Source organism: Thalassophryne amazonica, chromosome 7 (assembly GCF_902500255.1).
Source record: "Thalassophryne amazonica chromosome 7, fThaAma1.1, whole genome shotgun sequence".
Taxonomy (NCBI): domain Eukaryota; kingdom Metazoa; phylum Chordata; class Actinopteri; order Batrachoidiformes; family Batrachoididae; genus Thalassophryne; species Thalassophryne amazonica.
This window is the reverse complement of record NC_047109.1, coordinates 89,879,914-89,901,145: the sequence shown is the minus strand read 5'-3', so window position 1 is coordinate 89,901,145 and position 21,232 is coordinate 89,879,914. Positions and strand designations below refer to the sequence as shown.

At 40.2% G+C, this 21,232-nt stretch overlaps 1 protein-coding gene across 4 annotated transcripts in view; it reads right to left on the bottom strand.

Annotated features, from left to right (window-relative positions):
• Positions 1-20,242, bottom strand: part of hdac9b (histone deacetylase 9b) — a 49,436-nt gene extending 29,194 nt beyond the window's left edge. For 2 of the 4 annotated variants that reach the window (XM_034175015.1, XM_034175016.1), the window contains exon 1: positions 19,639-20,242. In XM_034175015.1, the coding sequence (XP_034030906.1) occupies positions 19,639-19,747 (109 nt within the window). In that variant the 5' untranslated portion in view covers positions 19,748-20,242. Of the gene's footprint in view, positions 1-8,641; positions 8,646-19,343; positions 19,471-19,638 lie in introns of those variants that run through there. The other 2 variants (XM_034175018.1, XM_034175017.1) reach the window with 2 other exon arrangements.
• Between the last annotated feature and the right edge of the window lie 990 nt (positions 20,243-21,232).

The window sequence follows — 21,232 nt, the reverse complement described above, 5'->3', positions numbered from 1 at the left end:
GTTGTTGTTGTCTCTACTGGCAGAAACTGTTGTATGGCTGGGGGGCCTGGCTGCCTTTTTGTTTCTGTCTTTTGTTTTTCCTTCCAGGTGGCTTGCATTTGGGACTGAGTGGCTGTGTAGCTGAGTTTATCAGGACCTCACCCTGATCACCTGCGGCTCATCAGGACTCACAGCTGTGGTGCATCTACATGGATTGGAACATGGTGGCATTTAAGACTGGAGTACACAGTGTGTATTTGCCAGAGACTCGACCTTGTGACCAGACGGGTGAGATCGTCGTCTCGGGAGCCATCTCATCATCAGTGGATGCAGAGAACGTCCAGGTTTGATGCATGGTCTGTGAAGGAGGAGAGGGTGAGGTCTCACGCTCGTCAGCACACTTCCTGAGGTACGTTAGATTTTGTGACTAACATTTATACAGTCAGTAAATGTGGTGTCCCTCACACCTTATTATATTGAGCTGTATGATGGTCGTTTAAATCAGCTTCCGCTGCAGTGAGTTTGTGAACTGGATGTTCCATGCCTGCAGGGTGGGAAGCTGATTAGTAATTAAGCCAGGAAGTGTTTGCTGTTTGTGCACCTTTGAGCGTTCTCTCTGTGTGTGGAGTGTGGACTCACATAATGATTCCTTCTTTCACAGACTCGGTTTGTCGCGGCCACCTGGGGGGTGTCGGCGGGGTCCTTGGGTCCGAACCAGTTCTGGCTCCGGACCGTTAGCGCTGCTGGGAGCGCACCGCAATCCACCACGCCAGACCGCGCACTTTTAGATTTTTCACAGCACTGTTATGTTCATTAAACTCTGTTATCCTTTGTACCGTGCTCTGCTTATTTTATACTGGGTCCTTCAAACGCTGGTCGGTTCTCCGGGCTGCGTCCGACACATAACAGAAACTCTGATTCAGATGTTGTCAAAGTAGCACTCAGAGGAAGTAAAGGAAAAAACACAGGAAATGTAATTGATCAATATCATGCATTTTATTCAGATTCAAGCACAAACATTATGTACAGTTCCATACAGAAGAAAAAAATTCCTAAATTGTATTTTGACACATATCAAGTGGTGATGGTAGCAGAGATTATGATCGCAATCTCTACTGGTAGAATTGTTATGTGTCGACGCGAGTTGAGGAGCGGACCTGCGTCAGACAGAACCCAGCGCTACAAATAACCAGAAAAGCGGTTCCAAAAACAATATATTTATTACACCCGCTGTGCATAAAAAGTGTAAAAACAAAAATAGCGTCCTTCTGGTGGAGTGACTGTTGGCACGCTCTCCAGCGCCCGCAAGGATCAAAGCCCGGCGCTCCTGGACCCACTACCACCACCAAACACCCCCCAGGTGGACACGACAAACTGACTCTCTGTGAAGCAAAGAAGAGGTGAGGTAAGTCAGCAGTTACAACAATATCTTTCAAAAGACACACGCTATCAGCAACACATTCAGGTCTGTATCTTTTTTAACTTTATGCAAATGAGCAGCTTCTCATAACAGGTGGAGGATCACTTATCCTGCACGCCACAGCAGTGAGAAGCAAACTGCACAATTCTCATCACAATTCAAGTATACTGTGTAACAAAACACCAAGTTACTATCAACAATTAGTCAAACACTTAATTACCTTTAATGTGTGCTGACAGCATGTGTCCCTCACCCTTCCTTGCTTCATGGGCTCGATGTGTCAAACACAGGCGCGGTCCTCAGCGTCTCACAAACGAACATCACAAGGTTGAGTTCCCGGCAGTTCTGCTTGAATCACACATTAATTAAATGCAGAACGCCATCCAATTATCTGCTTCAGCTGAAAGTCTTTAAGGTTGTATGTGAGCACCCGTCACAGGTGCTACACATGATGTTGATGAGGGTGAGGATTCTTCAGCCAGCACCTCCACAGACAAATCAGTTTCCATGCCACCTGAAGAGCAAAGAAAAGAAAAGAACACCAAAATATCCAGCCACACCCCCCAACACACAACAAGAATCGCAGTTTCTACCTTGACACACACACACACACACACACACACACACATTCTTTTTATCTCTACTAGCGGGTGCACTAACTGCCTGTGCACATCTGTATAAGATGTGCCTGTATCTCTGAAAGCTGCCTCCATTATACATAATTGCCAGATAAAAAGTGAAAGGGCATCCCTTTGGTGTACAAGCTCTATATACAACCCCTGGCAAAAATTATGGAATCACCGGCCTCGGAGGATGTTCATTCAGATGTTTAATTTTGTAGAAAAAAAGCAGATCACAGACATGACACAAAACTAAAGTCATTTCAAATGGCAACTTTCTGGCTTTAAGAAACACTATAAGAAATCAGGGAAAAAAAACTGTGGCAGTCAGTAACGGTTACTTTTTTAGACCAAGCAGGGGGAAAAAAATATGGAATCACTTAATTCTGAGGAAAAAATTATGGAATCATGAAAAACAAAAGAACGCTCCAACACATCACTAGTATTTTGTGGCACCACCTCTGGCTTTTATAACAGCTTGCAGTCTCTGAGACATGGACTTAATGAGTGACAAACAGTACTCTTCATCAATCTGGCTCCAACCTTCTCTGATTGCTGTTGCCAGATCAGCTTTGCAGGTTGGAGCCTTGTCATGGACCATTTTCTTTGGATTAAGATCCGGACTATTTGCAGGCCATGACATTGACCCTATGTGTCTTTTTGCAAGGAATGTTTTCACAGTTTTTGCTCTATGGTAAGATGCATTATCATCTTGAAAAATGATTTCATCATCCCCAAACATCCTTTCAATTGATGGGATAAGAAAAGTGTCCAAAATATCAATGTAAACTTGTGCATTTATTGATGCTGTAATGACAGCCATCTCCCCAGTGCCTTTACCTGACATGCAGCCCCATATCATCAATGACTGTGGAAATTTACATGTTCTCTTCAGGCAATCATCTTTATAAATCTCATTGGAACGGCACCAAACAAAAGTTCCAGCATCATCACCTTGCCCAATGCAGATTCGAGATTCATCACTGAATATGACTTTCATCCAGTCATCCACAGTCCACGATTGCTTTTCCTTAGCCCACTGTAACCTTGTTTTTTTCTGTTTAGGTGTTAATGATGGCTTTCGTTTAGCTTTTCTGTATGTAAATCCCATTTCCTTTAGGCGGTTTCTTACAGTTCGGTCACAGACGTTGACTCCAGTTTCCTCCCATCCGTTCCTCATTTGTTTTGTTGTGCATTTTCAATTTTTGAGACATATTGCTTTAAGTTTTCTGTCTTGATGCTTTGATGTCTTCCTTGGTCTACCAGTATGTTTGCCTTTAACAACCTTCCCATGTTGTTTGTATTTGGTCCAGAGTTTAGACACAGCTGACTGTGAACAACCAAAATCTTTTGCAACATTGCATGATGATTTACCCTCTTTTAAGAGTTTGATAATCCTCTCCTTTGTTTCAATTGACATCTCTCATGTTGGAGCCATGATTCATGTCAGTCCACTTGGTGCAACAGCTCTCCAAGGTGTGATCACTCCTTTTTAGATGCAGACTAACGAGCAGATCTGATTTGATGCAGGTGTTAGTTTTGGGGATGAAAATTTACAGGGTGATTCCATAATTTATTCCTCAGAATTGAGTGATTCCATATTTTTTTCCCTCTGCTTGGTCTAAAAAAGTAACCGTTACTGACTGCCACAATTATTTTTCCTGATTTCTTATACTGTTTCTTAAAGCCAGAAAGTTGCCATTTGAAATGACTTTAGTTTTGTGTCATGTCTGTGATCTGCTTTTTTTCTACAAAATTAAACAACTGAATGAACATCCTCCGAGGCCGGTGATTCCATAATTATTGCCAGGGGTTGTATAGGCTGATCCACAGAGAAAATCGATTGCGGGTAAAGAAAATAGAAGACGAGGCAATACTTCATCTGTCTTCCACACAGTATGATTGCAAAATATTTTTTCTTTGTCTTGTTTATCCTTCTGAATTCATCCACGCTGCTGAACATCCAGCTTTTTACAGATTTAATGATAAAACCAAATTTAAATGTATAGTCACAGATGTATGAGTCATTCTGTATGTTATTGCGATGTGGCATTCAGATTAGGTTTTATACTGGAGACCAAATAGCTTCTCAAGCCGACTTAAAATTCCAGTGGATGGAGGGAGATTTATTAAATGCATTCATTGCATTAATCATCTGAGGGGTCACAACAAAAGGCCGTGTTCCTAATGCTGCCTGTTTGGTGGGAGACTGACAGAAAACTAATGCACAACACTTTTTATGTTTAAAATATTAATGCTCTTGTGTTTTTTTCTGTCAGAACCTGTAATAAAGTGCCAATAAAGCAGTTTAAACCTGCTACGTCAGTCCGCAGTAGCCATCAATAAGAAGCATGTTGTTCTCCATTAGTGTGACTGTGCACTGGCACCCATTCGTTTTTGCCATCGAGCCTGATTTTCATTGCCACCATTCCTCGCGTATGCGGCGGCGATGATTATAAATAGAAACATAAAAGCAAGTGGCGCAATCCTGGTCTGTGACAACCCCCACACCCTCGTATCCACCACCCTAACTTGCTGCTGCCATGACAACGCTGGCGACGTAGTTATGTCTCCCCATCCTGCAGATATCAAGTCTCACAGCATGTCATCTCCTGCCTACAGTGGCAATGTGACATGTTGACTATAATATCAGCTTTTCAGCTCTTATATAAGAAAGGAGTCCCCAGCAGAGAGAACGTGAGAAGGTGAAGGAAACACACCCCCCCCAAAAAAAATTCCAACACATCTTGTATAGATTCAGGATGTACACTCTTTAAACATGTTCAAAGTGTAACAACAGCTCAAGGGGACTCCTGTATTGTAATTTTTCTCTCTGTTCCAAAAACATCTCCACAGAGGAGGGTGACGGCCCAGCAGGCACACAAACCCAACACCTGTAGAACACACTTTTCTCTGCTGACAGCGAATATTAATCTTATTATGTGACAAAGGACTCTTTTGTTGCAGGCGCTATTTCAGAGGCAGCCGTAAACCTGTGAACTGCTCAAAGGGAAGGCAGACAGCCTCAGTTCTGCTTTTGTGTCTAATGGACCTAAATATAGCAACAAAAACACCTGCTGCTCGAGAGAAATTGTGACTGTGATATCTAATTAATCTCATATTTCATTCTGCGCGCTCACTGTGACTGGCATTAAGGAGCACCACTTTGATCAGTACGTCAAGCTGAGCCTCCGTCAGAAAATCTGGAGGTGGAAGGCAAACGCCGACGCCGGGTTTGATGACCACGGCTATATAAAATGACCCTTAAGGGAACCACAGCAGCCTCATGTGCCTGTTCTATTCCTGACAACCGCGTTGTCAAGAATAAAGATGGATGGAGTGACAGTGTTGTGGGAACATAATTAGGTCCTCAAGGTAGTTAGGCACCATTTGAGGTTCGCTGAGACTTCAGTGTGATGTGGATTTCGTAACTTAAATGACAGATTTATTGGCTTAAAGGGGCCGTGTATACACCTTTTCAGAAAGTTAATATAGGTCACCAGTCACTTTCAAAAAAAATTTTAAGTCAAAGTACTTGAGAGACACTGAGGTCATGTTTCCTTAAAAAACCTTCTCGACCAGCATGTCCATCTCCACCACTAAGCATCTCTAGACCAAGACCATACCACTACCAATTCTCCACGCTCCTTCCACCCCACCAGAAAGCAGAATAAAAGAAGCAGTTTTTGCACCATTAGCAATTGTGGAAGTTATTATCACTAGCTGCTTTCAAAAAAAGAAAAACTGAAGTCAAAGTACTTGAGAGACACTGAAGTCATGTTTCCTTAAAAAAAGCTTCTTGACCAGCATGTCCATCTCCACCACTAAGCATCTCAAGACCAAGACCATACCACTACCAACTCCCCATGCCCCAATGCCATAGATCCTTGGAGCTTTCCCTTCCCTCATGTGTTTTATAGCCTTTGCAATTCCACCACCATTTAACGGGAGAATCAGCCACAAGATCCCTGGCACTGGAAATGTCTATCTATCACCCCAGATAGAGGATCAGCCTGACACAACAGCTCAAAGTTGCCGGCCCATTGCAACAGTACACGTATCACATTGTGCTTGAATGGTCAGATAACTAGGGATGGACCAGTTGATTGCCTGGAAGGTTGCCATCCAGTACTCAAGGCAGTGTGGTGGTGGCACTCGGCACTACCACAGGCTTCCAAACTTGATGCAACCTGTTTTTAAAGCTGTCACACTGAAGATAAGAAATGCTTGAAAATGGCATGTAACTTCAAACTTTACTCAAATTAAACATACAAATACACTGAACCACATGCAAAGTTTCATTTCATACATTTACATCTAATTTACCCTGAAACTACCTGAAACTGAAAGCTGCTGTTTCTGTATTACAAAAATACTCCTTAGGCAAAGGAGAATACGGAAGCACCGGTAACTAGGGCTAAATATAAATGCTTTTCTGAGCACAGACTTAATATAGACAATGTGCGAAAGACTGTCACAGTTGTGAGGCCGCCTGCTCAATTTAACACAGACAAAAATAAAAGCGCAGTGTTGCATTTATATAACTTTCAGGTCACTTTAGCAATGATCCCTGTAATAGAAGAGCTTGCCACTTCAGGTTCAGAGTCACATTAGTGACCGTGACCATATGTATAAATTTCTTTTTGTAGTTGAAAGGGCTGTGAAAATATATGATTAGTGAAAGGTTGTCAGTTGCATCTGTATGCACTGGGAAGCAACAGATTTATGAATGACAGCTCCCAATTTTGTTTTTAGCACAAGGGAGTGACAAGCACCCTGTCCCGTGTCCAAATTCCTCCCGTTGGAGGGACTGCCAAGGGGAGGAATTTTCATAGTCTGGGACCAGGCTGTCACAGCAGTGTCACACCGTTAGTGTCCCCAATGTGTTTATTTCTATAATCGATGTGCCTCTTAATAGCTTTGGTGGTGGTTAGAGTGAAAAGCAGCCTTAATTTAAGACGTTGGATGGCTCTCTCTTTTTTTTTTTTTGCCTCGGGGCCACATTTGCATGCTTCCCACCCAACAAGAGAACACATCACATATCATCAGTGACATTATTACATCGTGTGAGCAGTCTGAGATACACTGAAACACTAGAAATGCTCATGCGGTGTGTCCTGAATTGATCTTATTCATTAGATTGTTAAAAACAATTAAACTAGTTACGTTTTTACAATATGCTCCAAGTACATATGAACATTTGGATAAAAACTGTGAAATATTTATTAAAACACATACAGGCCAAGAGCTAAGAAGACACTAGTCATTTCATCAGCGCTGTCTTATATTTGGATTAGAATGTGTTAAGAATTGAAAAAAAAAAAAAACTCTAAGGCAGGAGCTGGTTGGGCTCCCATGCCTGAAATATATAAGTAATTTAATTTAAAAAATGTATTTTCTGTGTTTTCTGATCATTTTAAACAATTTTCCTTCAGCACTTTTAATATTTAATTGTAAGTGGAATATGCCACATTGTTATGTTTCAAAAGTTTAAAGCTGAACATTATTAAAGTCAATAATGCTGTAGAGGTGTTAAGGGAGTCACACTGCAAATTTTATTTTTGTGCAGCTTAACAAAACACAGGGGCATTCACTATTGTGTTGACAACGTGGAGCTAATCATACAAAAAATATCCAAAGTACAACTCTATTGTTAACAAGTCAATAAACTCATGAACTGAGTAGCAGCACATAACCAGATGAACGCACATTAACAGCAAACACAATTTACTTTTACAGGAGCTTAATGGGATGAGATGTGTGCCTACTGTAACTCGCTAATGAGTGTAATTACTGTAACGAGTGTGTTTTGCAAGCTAGCTAGCACAGGAACGACAGATAATCATTCAAATTTTATGTTAATGAAATGTTGTACTATTAATATAGTTTTGCAAATAATTACCAAACATATCTGTTTTTTTGGAACACTTTATAAAGTGCATCTTAAAAACATCGAAGATCATGAAAAGGCTCACAGAGAGTTGTTCTGAAGACACTCACTGACACCCTCAAGGAGGGTAAGCCAAAAAAGGTCACTGCTAAAAGAGATGGCTGTTTACAGGGTGCTGGATCAAAGCATATTCGTGGAAACTTGACTGGAAGGGACAAGTGTGGTAGGAAAAGCTACACAAACAACAGGGATAACCTCAACATTGAGAAGATTATCAAGAACTTTGGGGAGCTTCACAAGGAGTGGACTGAGGCTGGAGTGAGTGCATAAAGAGTCACCATGCACCGACAATATCCAGCAATTGGGATACAAGTGTCATATCCCTATAGGGATACAGGGCTTGACAAGCCTTTCCTGAACTAGAGACAGTATCAGAAGCCTTTTAGTATCTGGGCTAAGGAGAAAAAAGAACTGGACATTTGCTCAGTGGTCCAAAGTCCTCATTTCAAATGAAATCAAAATTTGTATTTCATTTATAAATCAATGTCCCAGTAATTAGTGAATGTGAAGTAGTTAGTGATGATTTGGGGTGCCACGCTATCTGCTGGAGTTGGTCCAACAAAGTCAATGCAACCGTCGACCACGAGAGTTTAGCTTCCATCTGCTGACAAACTTTATGGAGATGCTGATTTCCTTTTCCAGCAGGACTTGGGACCTTACTGGCCAGCCAACTGGCCTGACCTGAACCACACAGAGAATCTATGGGGTATGGTCAAGAGGAGGCTGAGAGGCATCAGACCCAACAATACAGACACACTGAAGGCCGCTATCAAAGCAACCTGGGCTTCCATAACACCTTAGCAGTGCCACAGACTGATCGCCTCCATACTCCATCACACTGCTGCAGTAATTAATTCAAAAAGAGCCCCAGACCAGAACTGAGCACACAAATGAATATACAGTACTTTTCAGAAGTTCAGCATTTCTGTATGATAAACTTTTTTTATGGATCTTAAAAAAAAAAAAAAATTCACATTCTAGAATAAGTGACAAAAAATACTGAATTTTTTCATGATATTCAAAACTTTTTGCGATGCACCTGTATTTTCATATAACAGAATTTTATAAAATGAGATTATGTGGCATAGCTGAATAACGTGATACATTGTTTATTTTGGTTGGCTCAAAAAGCAGCAGCAACAGAACAGCTTATAAATGGTTATCCACATCAGATTTCAACTATATTCTTGCTTGTTAACATACAGCACTTATACAAATACAAGGTAATAACATGTAACCCTGTGGGACATGCAACAGGTGGCCATTCAGGCAGCGCACACATCAGCCTCTTTCTTTTGCTGGCGTGAGGGCTAATCAGGGAACCCCTGCAGTCGGCATGACCTTCATTTAGGAAATTAACACTATTAACATTAGTCATCATTAATATGGAGTATAAAGATCATCTTCACATTTCACCTGTTTTTTTTTTAATCACACTGGCACCTGAACTACAACACACAGCATTAATTAAAAAGGATACAACTCAAAATAGTCTATTCCTATCAAAGAAATCCTTTAATGTTGCACAAACTAAGGTCACATTGCATTTATATGTTCTGAAAGCTCAACACATAAATAACTTCACTTTACAATAAACATTTTCAACATAAGTTATATGTTATGCTCAGCTTTTATGGTTATTACACAAATGCACGGTAGCACACATGGGGGTATTATTTACGGTTCTGCGTGTTTATCTGTGTAACATAATTCAAAGAATTTTGATTCGATGTGGACAATTATGGTGGAATAACAGAGGGTCACCTAAGAACAAAATTATCTGATTTTGAGAAAAATCATTTAAAAGTCCATGTCATGGGTCAAAGCCAAAATTTGCTTATACGTTGTATATGCACTGAAAAAAGACAATAGATGAACCAACTTAAATGAATTGTTTCAATTGTTAACATCTAAATGAATGAAGTTGTTTGAACTTAAGTTTGTAAGTTAGAGTTGATCTAATTTAGTAACTTAAGTTCAAACAACTTAATTCATTCAGGTGCTACCAATCAAAACAACTTTTTAAACTGGGACTTTTTTCAGTGTGTATAAGGGATATTTAAAATTGTTTTTCAAGAAAGTATTTAAAGGTACACCGATGACTACTATTAAACACTAAACAATATATCACATTTCTATTAGCCACATGTCCTTTGACCTTGAGAGGCCTTGAAAGGTCAAACTTATTTAGAATGGCTATTTGGATGAACGGATTAAAGATACGCCTATGCTTACTATACACTAATATGAAATGATATATCACCTTTCTATTGGTCCCACAACCTTTGATCATGAGTGAAAAGTCAAATTCAAAGTCTTAAAAATTTAATGCAAACAACTTGGAACAATATTAAATATGCTGGAAGGGTTGTATGTTAATCAAGAATAAAGTATTTCAATTTTGGACACAATTCATGAAATGTCAAGACCACACAGAGCCAAATGGTACTACGGTATCAATAAATCACAAAGAATTAGTTTACCTGACTATCTGTTCAACATGTAAGGCACAGGCGTCTTACTCACTGAATGCCCATACCTGATTGATTTGTTTTTTAGTGGCAACAGTAGCAAATATCACACAAGTTGTGGAATCATTTTTGTTGAGTATTTTTAAGTATACGAGGTCTGTCCATAAAGTATCGTACCTTTTTATTTATTTTTTTTAAACTATATGGATTTGATTCATATGTTTTCACGTCAGACATGCTTGAACCCTCGTGCGCATGCGTGAGTTTTTCCACGCCTGTCGGTGACGTCATTCGCCTGTGAGCACGCCTTGTGGAAGGAGTGGTTCCACCCTGTCGTCAGATTTTCACTGTCTGGAAATGGCGGAATGATTTGGGTTTTTTTTCCATCAGAATTTTTTCAGAAGCTGTTAGAGACTGGCACCTGGAAACTATTCGAAAAATTTATCTGGCTTTCGGTGAAAATTTTACGGGCTTCACAGAGAATAAGGTCTGTTAGTACAGCTCTAAGGACCCCTTTAAGGACGCTCAGCGCGCCGCGCTCCGACGACCCGGCACAAGCCACCAGACCATTTCTGAGCTGATGGCTCTGTGGATATGAGACTGTCGTGTGCTCTTTCTCTGGTTATCACAAGAGCTGGACATCAGCCATTTTCTGGCAGATTTCACTTTTAACAAGAGATTTTGTCATGGAAAGCCGCGCAGAGGCTTCGCGCGTCACGACCGATTCGCTTTGGAAGCGAGACAAAGGAACACCTCTGTTTCGGCGTGTCAGAGGACAAGTTTGGACATGTCCAGCTCTCCACAATTTCACTGATACTTACTGGACTGGTAAGCATTGAAAGCCGAGACAGACATGTCCAAACTTGTCCTCTGACACGCCGAAACGGAGGTGTTCCTTTGTCTTGCTTCCAAAGCGAATCGGTCGTGAAGCGCGAAGCCGCTGCGCAGCACAAGGGTTCAAGCTTGTCTGACGTGAAAACATATGAATCAAATCCATATAGTTTAAAAAATAAAATAAAAAGGTACGATACTTTATGGACAGACCTCGTACTTATTAGTTGATTCCAGTATTGCAATGAAAACATTTCTTTGTTCTTGTAATGCCTCATACAAATTGAGCTACTTTAACATTTTAATATTTTCAGACTTTCTCTTTTGATTGCCATTTTGTTTGTTTGGTTCCTTATTTTATAGAAAATATCTACATTGGAAAATCTTTGTCGTAAAGATAAGAATTTGTGTAGATATAGTATGCATTTTCACTAAAAAAAACTTTTAAGCACATAGTTGCTGTTTAGTACTTAAGGAAGCGTTGTTGTTCCACTGAATCACAGTGCATTTAATGGGCGGGTGTTCAAAACATCTTCGTTAGCCGTGGATCTTCTTCTTTGGGGTATATTTTATCTCTGAAAAACCAATGTTTGCGGTCACCCTAATGGCACACTTTGTGTTTACCCTTTAAACATGTTGCATGTTGCGTGCATTTGGTGCGCGGTGGAGATGGTCGCTGATCCAAATTCTCTTTCTAAGAGTAAAAATAGAGCAAGAGATACAGAAGATGTTTGAGGGCAAAAATAAGCTGATGCATGGGACTGCAATGTGGTGCTGGATCTCTCATTAAGTGCCTTGTTATTTTGAGCAGCTGGTATGTCTAAAGCAGGAAACAGGTCTTTATTTTTAAGACTCGGGCTCGTCCTTGCAGCTGAGCCAGAGCTGCGGCGTGCAGGCTATCTGCTAACAAAGACAGCTAAGCATAACCTCTGCAGGCCTTTCACCGAGAGAAGCCAGAAGACAGTCGTCTCCGATCGTGCTGACGCGCCAAATCATCTCACAAACAACAAGCGCATACTGTTAACAAAACTGCAAAAACAGCTAAATGAAAGTGATCTCCTCCAGTTCCTATGAGCAAGACCTTTTATGGTCACATCATTTTGGGTCATTTTTAACTAAATTAAATGTAAAAAAAAAAAACAATAGTTGGATCACAATCTATAAATCAAGATGCGTCTGTGTGTGTGTCTGTGGCTCACATATCTCTCTGACTGTCAGATCAGCCTTCAGCTTTCGGATATGGCTTGCACATTGCACAATAATGTGCATCCTTTATTATGAAACTTTTTGGAATTAATTTTGGTGTTAACCCTGACATCGGGGTGAATGTGAGCCATTACTGTAAAGGGCTTTGAGCGTCTGATGCAGATGGAAAAGCACTATATAAATGCAGTCCATTTAATTTTCAAAACCTTTATTATGAAGTCACCATCATTATTGGCACAAGGCAGAATGCTCTCACACACCAGCTTTGACAAACATTGTCAACAAAGCTTCCACTGTTCTATAGGAATACATACTTCCTATGGGCACTGCACTAGTTTCCACAATGCACTGATTCATACATCAACATCCAACCAGAGAAAAGCATCCCTGACTCAAAACCATAATGCTTTGTTCTAAATGTCCTTTTTTTTAATGAAAATGAATATTGAACATTTCTTCCTCATCATATCTGCTTTAGCTATTAACAACTGTTGCAAACAATAAGTAAGATAAGTGCTATAATGAACAGTTATTACTTATCAATACTGAATAAAACATGCTGTTGAAAAGTGCTTTTATTAAGGCACTTTGAAGCGATACAGGCTGTAGACAAGTGGACTTGAAAGCTGCGGCATTGTTATTGTCTGAAAGGTTGCTATTGATGAGCACTTGCATGGTACTTTCCATGGTATTTTGTATTTAGAAACTAATTAGTTTTCCCCCACTGAAGAACCTATGTGAGCACTGTTTTTATCAGAACTCGGATGTTACTGACGTAAAAGCAGAGAAGGGGACCTATTATATGAAATGTCAAGAAGTTTGCTTTAGGGAAGCATTTGCAAGCATTTGGTCGACACGAGGATCCGTTCATCAAGCAGTCATCCTGACCTGATAGCCATAATCATGTAGTGTATCAAACAGTACATACAGTACTGTGCAAGATTCATATGAACTAGCTTTACAAATTACATAAATATTTATTACTGTAAAAAAAGAAATGACCATCCATGTGTATTTCTTTGTTTCTTTCTTTCACCTTCTGAATCTAAAGTAGTTTTCTGGCTTGTTTTCTTTTGCTCCTGCCACACTGTGAGCTCAACTTTCACTACACCTGCAAGTCCTGCACCTCTATGGAAACAGCACAGCCATGGCTCGAAGCATGTATACCTCAAAAAAATGTCTTTTGTGCGCTATAACACAGTTACAATGTCATAAATCATAAAGGAAGAAAAATGTATGTTGAATTTCTTTTTTCTGTTTGCGTATTTTATGAAAATTGAAGAAATATGGAATCTATATATACCAATACAATTGATGTGGGAATGGGGAGAGGGGGACTCCAGATGCTAAACATATATTATGAATATGTCTCTTTTTGTGTTCCATTTTCTGTCTCACCATTACTCTACATTCTTTCCGTCCTCTTCTCTCTGCATCAACCTGGAATTAAGTCAAAGATTCACTGAATTTTTGGCACAAGAGTGTTGTCTCAGCCGAGTTATTCAAGACTTCACAGTTGCAGAGAATTTATTTTATTACAGAATCTGGATAGAGTAATAAATCTATGCAGTTTATTTTTGCTAAAATTTTAAATGAGACATGTAGAACTGAGTGATTTTGGTGAAATATCACTAATTTAAGCTGTGATTTGGTTATGTCTCCTGACAGAAGGTTTCTGTGCACAGAGCACAGAAATGTCTTGCATCAAGTATACTTTTCAAGTATACATTAAATATATTAGTTTGTGACTGTTCTGTCAACATGCTTTTAGATGGTTGCCAAGTAAGTAACAGATTACTTAAAAAATACTACAGAGAAATAGGTTGTGTCTCAATTCAGGGGCCGCAGGTGGCTTTCTGAGACCACAAAGGCCAAACCAGCCATTGTAAAATGAGATGTCTAGCCCATGGAGCATTTTGTCATTGCGTCATTAGCTTATCCTGACCCTACCCCCTTTTACCTAGCAACCTTAATAACTGCACATATTGGGAGTAACCCATAGTTCAGTAATTTTTCTGCACTTATACTTTATGCATAAGCATTACTTATTTATAATTGTACATATGTGGCCCAAAATTGTCCTTTTGCTGTTTATTTTTTTAATTTAACAACTATTTTGTCTTGAGGAAAAAAAAAAAAAAAAAAAAAAAAAAAATGACTCATGGAATGGTTTGGGCCATGAAGAATACACCTGCTGTATCCTTAATTTTTGGTGGAAATATGTGGAAATAAGGCTGTATTTATCACGCAAATTCCTAGGAGCCTTTAAAATGAGACAGCAGAGATGCACCACTATGATGTATGCGATCATCAAATGCATCCTTCACTTTTGGCAGGAAAGGTTACTTGATGTCAGATGAGTAAATAACACCACAGATTAGGACAAATGATGTCTCGTGAGAGATCCTGAGGAGTATAATCAAGAAGTATTATTAAGGCTTGTTACTGGTTTTCTTTTTGCAAAATAAAAGAAAGGGTTATCTTGAATTGTGACCAGTAAGTTTTGTGGGTCACCACCTCTGTACATGATGTTAGAATTCCAACATCTGTGGTTCAGGGACAATAGAAAATGACCTCATAGGACTTCATTTGCAGCAATTTTGGGTCCAATTTATGTCTCTGAGAGAGGGACATGCATGCAACATTTTTGAAATCAAGGGGGAGGGCTGGCACGACAATCCCAAGGAGGTATTCTTTGCACAACTGGCACGGCACACAGTCCCAAGTTGTTAATCAAGCAAAGATGTTGCAAAAATAATGACAAGCTTTGAAATATCAAGTAATTTATTAAGAATGTTAAGCATTAAAGACAAAAAAAAATAATTCTTGTTACTACTTTTTAATTTTATACTGAATTGTTCAGGTAAACAATCCCCAGGTTTTACAAGAACATAATGTTGCCAATTCATTTTTCATCATTTATTATTACCCCCCATTTGCTGTCTCTGTGGAATCATACATGAAAACCTACACAGTAATCAGGTGTTTATTCATGTGAGATGTCCATAACTTAGACTGTTTTATTCAATAAAAAGAAAAAATTCTCCATAATGTTGTTGAAGATGATGATAAAATGAACGCTTGGAAACCATATTTGGTACAGTACTTCATCTACCCACTATTGAATGGACATCATGAAAGAAATACAGAGGCAATAGGGTGCCTAAGAGTTCTGAAAAATGCTATATATATGTATGTACATGTGCACAGAGAGAGAGAGAGAGAGAGAGAATATGCTGTACAAAAGTTTTAGGCTCATTTTGTGGACCTAAAATTGCTATCTATCTATCTATCTATCTATATATATATCTATCTATCTATCTATCTATATATATATATATATATATATATATATATATATATATATATATATATATAGCATGTGAGAGATCCTGAGGAGTATAATCAAGAAGTATTATTAAGGCTATAGTTATATATATAGTTTCACCAATGCATAACAAATTGGGTTTTCATTTAATCAGGTTTTCACATTTTTATTGGATGTCCATTGATAACGGTTTTGTCATTCCAGGCAGCACACCTGCACAAAATAAGATGTTTGTTTAATTTTTATTTATTTCTTTATTTATTTGAAACGACATTTGTGATGTCCATACACTGCTCAATATAATTAGGGGAACGCAGGTTTCCTCTAATCTTTTAGAGCATGTTCCAGTTTTAGAGTATGTTCCAGTGTCGCAGACCAAACGGTCCCCCCCCTAAAAACTGGTCCGCCCTGCCTTCCCTGCGCATGCGTCATTTGTGACCACAGCAGCTCGTCTGAGACTGAGTCTCTACACCCAAAGCGATCAAAGGGAATAATGTAATTATTAACCATCAGATGACAAGGTAAAACCTCTTAAATCATTCTAAAGTCATTATTAATCAGAAATGAGGCCGTTTTAAGCAGAATCGAGGCGATAATCTGTGAGTCGCTTCTGACACTTTGAAATGATGGAGGCGCAGTGAACGCAGCAGCTAGCAGCTCGTCTGGCTGCGACGCTCTGATCGCGTCCTCCATCTTTTATTATGAAATAGTGCTCATATGATGTTCGTGCAGTGTTCATGCCACGTTTGCGAACGTTCTAATGCAAACGTTCAATGAACATTCAAAGAACATTCGGTTTCCGGGTGGGAATTTATGTGGAAATGATTGCTGTACAAAAGCTTCAGATAGTGATAATCTGGGAACCACGGCTGATGCACAGAAATGACGCATGCACAGTGAAGGCAGCGTGGACCGATTTCAGTTGGCGACACCAAGTTAGTTTTTAACAAATACAAAAATATACATTTTTCTAGAACATGAGTGGTTGGACATTTCATATTTGATTTTCCATTAATGAAAAATGAAAACATCAAAATTCTATTGTTATCAAAACCCTAGTACTTCTTCACACCATTGTACACACAGTGTGTAAGCCGTTCTGAAGTCTAAGTCTAATGTATGTGTGCACCCACACTGCTGTGTGCTGACATAAAAACATTGCATTTTTAGACAGATAATGTTAGTCACCATCAAGTGATTTATGATGAAGTGGAAAGAAGAAATTAAATAGGGGAAAAGACTAAATTCTCTATAAATATCACTGTCAAACCACTGTTTTATCAGGAGCATGCTGAGATGGAATGATAACGCACAGACGCCTAATCTTAGCAGGCTAATGCCATAAGCTGAAAATAACTCACCTAAGAATAGCTGACCCACAGAATAAGCAAGAAGCAAGAATTCAGGCACTCGGTTTATCTGTTGTTTGCCTCACAGACCCCAAAGAAAGTCATCTGATAGTCTGTTAACCTGGTCTGTGTGTCACACACCGTCATGCTCCTGGATTACTTATAACCACCTGACGTCACGTACAGTGTACATTAATATTCTGAATTAAGTCCATTACACAGAAATAAAATGTGTACACACAGATTGGAACAAGCAACGGTAAAGCCTGCAAATGAATCACACATGGATTAAATGAGGTTGTGTACAATACATCTGGAAAGTATTCACAGCGCTTCACTTTTTCCACATTTTATTTGTTACAGCCTTATTCCAAAATGGAGTAAATTAATTTTTTCACCTCAAAATTCTACTCACAACGTCCCATAATGACAACATGAAAAGGGATTTTTTTTGGCAAATTTATTGATTTGGTGCACTTATCTTTGGGCGGTTTTGCCCATTCCTCTTTGTAACACCTCTCAAGCTCCATCAGGATGGATGGAGAGCGTTGGTGCACAGCCATTTTAAGATCTCTCCAGAGACGTTAGAATGGATTTAGGTCTGGGCTCTGACTGGGCCACTCAAGGACATTCACAGAGTTGTCCTGAAGACACTCCTTTGATATCTTGGCTGTGTGCTTAGGGTCATTGTCCTGCTGAAAGATAAACTGTCGCCCCAGTCTGAGGTCAACAGCTCTCTAGAGCAGGTTTTCATCCAGAATGTCTCTGTACATTGCTGCATTCATCTTTCCCTCAATCCTGACTAGTCTCCCAGTTCCTGCTGCTGAAAAACATCCCCACAGCATGATGTTGCCACCACCATGCTTCATTGTAGGGATGGTGCCTGGTTTCCTCCAAACATGACACCTGGTATTCACGCCAAAGAGTTCAATCTTTGTCTTATCAGACCAGCAAATTTTGTTTCTCATGGTCTGTGAATCCTTCAGGTGTCTTTTGGCAAACTCCAGGTGGGTTGCCATGTGCCTTTTACTAAGGAGTGGCTTCTGTCTGGCCACTCTACCATACAGGCCTGATTGGTGGATTGCTGCAGAGATGGTTGTCCTTCTGGAAGGTTCTCCTCTCTGCACAGAGGAATGCTGGAGCTCTGACAGAGTGACCATCGGGTTCTTGGTCACCTCCCTGATGTAGACCCTTCTCCCCCGATCGCTCAGTTCAGGCAGGCGACCAGCTCTAGGAAGAACTTTTTCCATTTACAGATGATGGAGGCCACTGTGCTCATTGGGACCTTCAAAGCCGTAGAAATGTTTCTGTACCCTTCACCAGATTTGTGCCTTGAGACAATCCTGTCTGAGGTCTACAGACAATTCCTTTGACTTCATGCTTGGTTTGTGCTCTAACATGCACTGTCAACTGTGGGACCTTAAACGTAGACAGGTGTGTCCCTACCTTTCTAGGTTTCCTTTCCAGGTGTGTGCCTTTCTGATTTCTTAGGTTTTGTTTTATTTTTAATAAATTTGCAAAAATCTAAAAAAAAACAACTTTTTTCACATTGGAATTATGGGTTGTTGTGTGTAGAATTTTGTGGGGAAAAACATGAATTTCATCCATTTTGGAATAAGGCTGTAACATAAGAAAATATGGAAAAAGTGAAGCGCAGTGAATACTTTCTGGATGCACCGATTTACTTCTAAGCACTCGGCAAACACAACGTGTCAGCTTTGTACTAATTTCCTTGTTTGATCAATACCTGCTTTCTGACAAGAAATCAAAGTGCAACATGCTGTGACTCATCTCGAGTCAATACAGGGAACAGGCATTACTCACAGTGATGTCAGACGCGTATTCTTCAATTCAATTCTCGGCATAAAAATAGAACAGTCAACGTCTGGAGCAAATGAAGCTTTCAGATGTCCCCTCTGTATTTGTGTCACAGTTTTTCCTGTTGCCTCCAAAGTGCTCGCTGACATAGAACCCAACAAAACAACATCCCTTTCATGTTCACGGTGACTCCCTCCAGGCAACTACAGTTTAAGAATAGCCTTAACACATTTCCTCCTTGCAGTGTTTCAGCAGGATAACCACTCTATCAAACTACACGGAAGACACTGTGACAACTTTTATTTTAAACTCACCTATCGCACGGATCAAAGCTGCAAATAAGAACACAAGTTGCCGTAGCAAGTAAATACCTTTGATTGAGGAAGAAGTGCCTGATCCTACCACGCTGCTGTGCTGAGAGGCTCAGTTCTCTTCTTTTTTCTCTTTTTTTTTTTTTTGCACAGAATGAGAGAGTGTGTGTGAGGAAAAAGAGAGTGAAACAGAGAGAGAGAGAGAAAGAGAGACAGGAGGCATAGAGTGAATGTGTGAGAGGATGTGAGATACAAGGATTCAGAGACAGTGGGAAGACAGGAACTGGAATGCAAACATAAAAAAAAACAAGAAGGATGAAAGCTGAGATCCCTCAGGAGTGGCGTGGATGATCACCTGAGTTGTTCACGTTGTGCATCTTGCTCTGGTAGAAGAGCTGCTGGTGTCCAACGCGCCTTTCTGTTGTGGAGAAACTTGACTCGCCCTCGTAAATTGTCTGCAGCATACTCCACTCAGCTCTCGGGTCTCATCGCAAGCCTCCTGCTTCCTGTCACCAAGAGCCACCCCTCAGCCACTCAGCGGGCGGCTCTCTGCCTCCCTCTGCCTCCTCCTCTGCACAGCGAGAGCACGCTCCCTCTGCAGGGTTGCCCTCCTCTAGTTGCCGCTGATCCTCGGCTCTAAAGATGTCCAACCGGAGCTGCTGCTCCTCTCTTCCGAGCGTGCAAATGAGGAACGCTTGTGTGCCTGAAACACACCTCGCCGAAGCCCTAATGCAAGTCCGGGGAGGGAACAAGCTTCATTTGCATGTGAATCAACAACTGCGTGGCCCCACAGGTGACAGAAATAGAACAATGGCCAGCCCTGACTAAAAATAGGTCAGGCGAGGCGCGGGGATTGGAGCAGCATTGATGCGTTTAAAAATACCACACCAAACACAGCTGTCTTCTTCAGCTCCTGCCAGAAGGCATGTCTCCTGACTCCCTCTCTGCAGATGGAGGCTTGATTCACACCCCTCCCAACACACACACACACACTCCCCTTGTGGTTTGTTGAAACAGTCACTCTATTTATGTCTTCATTTTGTTCTCTCAGGTACACCGGTGGAAAGATCCATTTTTACCTTGATGCACCTGAGAGAGCAAAAACGTTACGTCAGACATCTGCCAACACTGATATTTGTCTCAGAAATGTTCTCAAAAATTATACTTTTTTTTTTCTAAAGAGGCAAAAATAAAATCGCCAAGTACAGTACCAGTGATGGGGAAGAGGGGACGCTTTCACCAGCACAACTGAACGCTGTCGGGCGAAATCTGCATATGACAAATATTCTTCAAGATGTGTTAAGTGAAGCGTCGCAGCAAATGAACGCTGTGTTCATTTAAAACTCAGAGTGTAACCTCACTGCATGAGCTCAGTGCATGTGTGTGGGGTTCAGTATGTATCCAGGGCACTGCTGCTACACTCAGAAAGCATGCTTCCATCCAGCCAAGGATCAGGCCACAACATGACATAAGATCACACTCGCAATTGCATAAAACTCTCACACTGTTGTGGTTCTCATCCCTGCTGTCTGTCCCTGCATCTTTTTAGTATTCAGTGGTGTGTTCTCAGCTTAACATGTTTTTTTTAATTAAGTAATTCCAGTTTTTGTTACATTTGTGTTCTCCGATCTTGTAATTACTTGTTTTTTTTCTCCTTGTGACTATTTAGTATTTTTAGTTCTGGTTTATTATTTAAATATGTTTTTGGTTTCTTGTTTTGAAGTTTTACTGTAGTTCCGTTTTATTTTAAATGTTCGTTGTTGTTTTTATTCTGTAGGTTTGTCAGTTCTTGTTTGGTTTGCTTTCACACCTGTGTTCATTCAGTCATTCATGCACCTGCTTCCAACTGTAATCACTTCCAGTCTACTAAAACCCTGCTTTTCTGTTTCCTGGTTTCTGATGTATCACTTGCTTGTGCCCTTGTTGTTCTTTAGCTTTGTTCACACAAA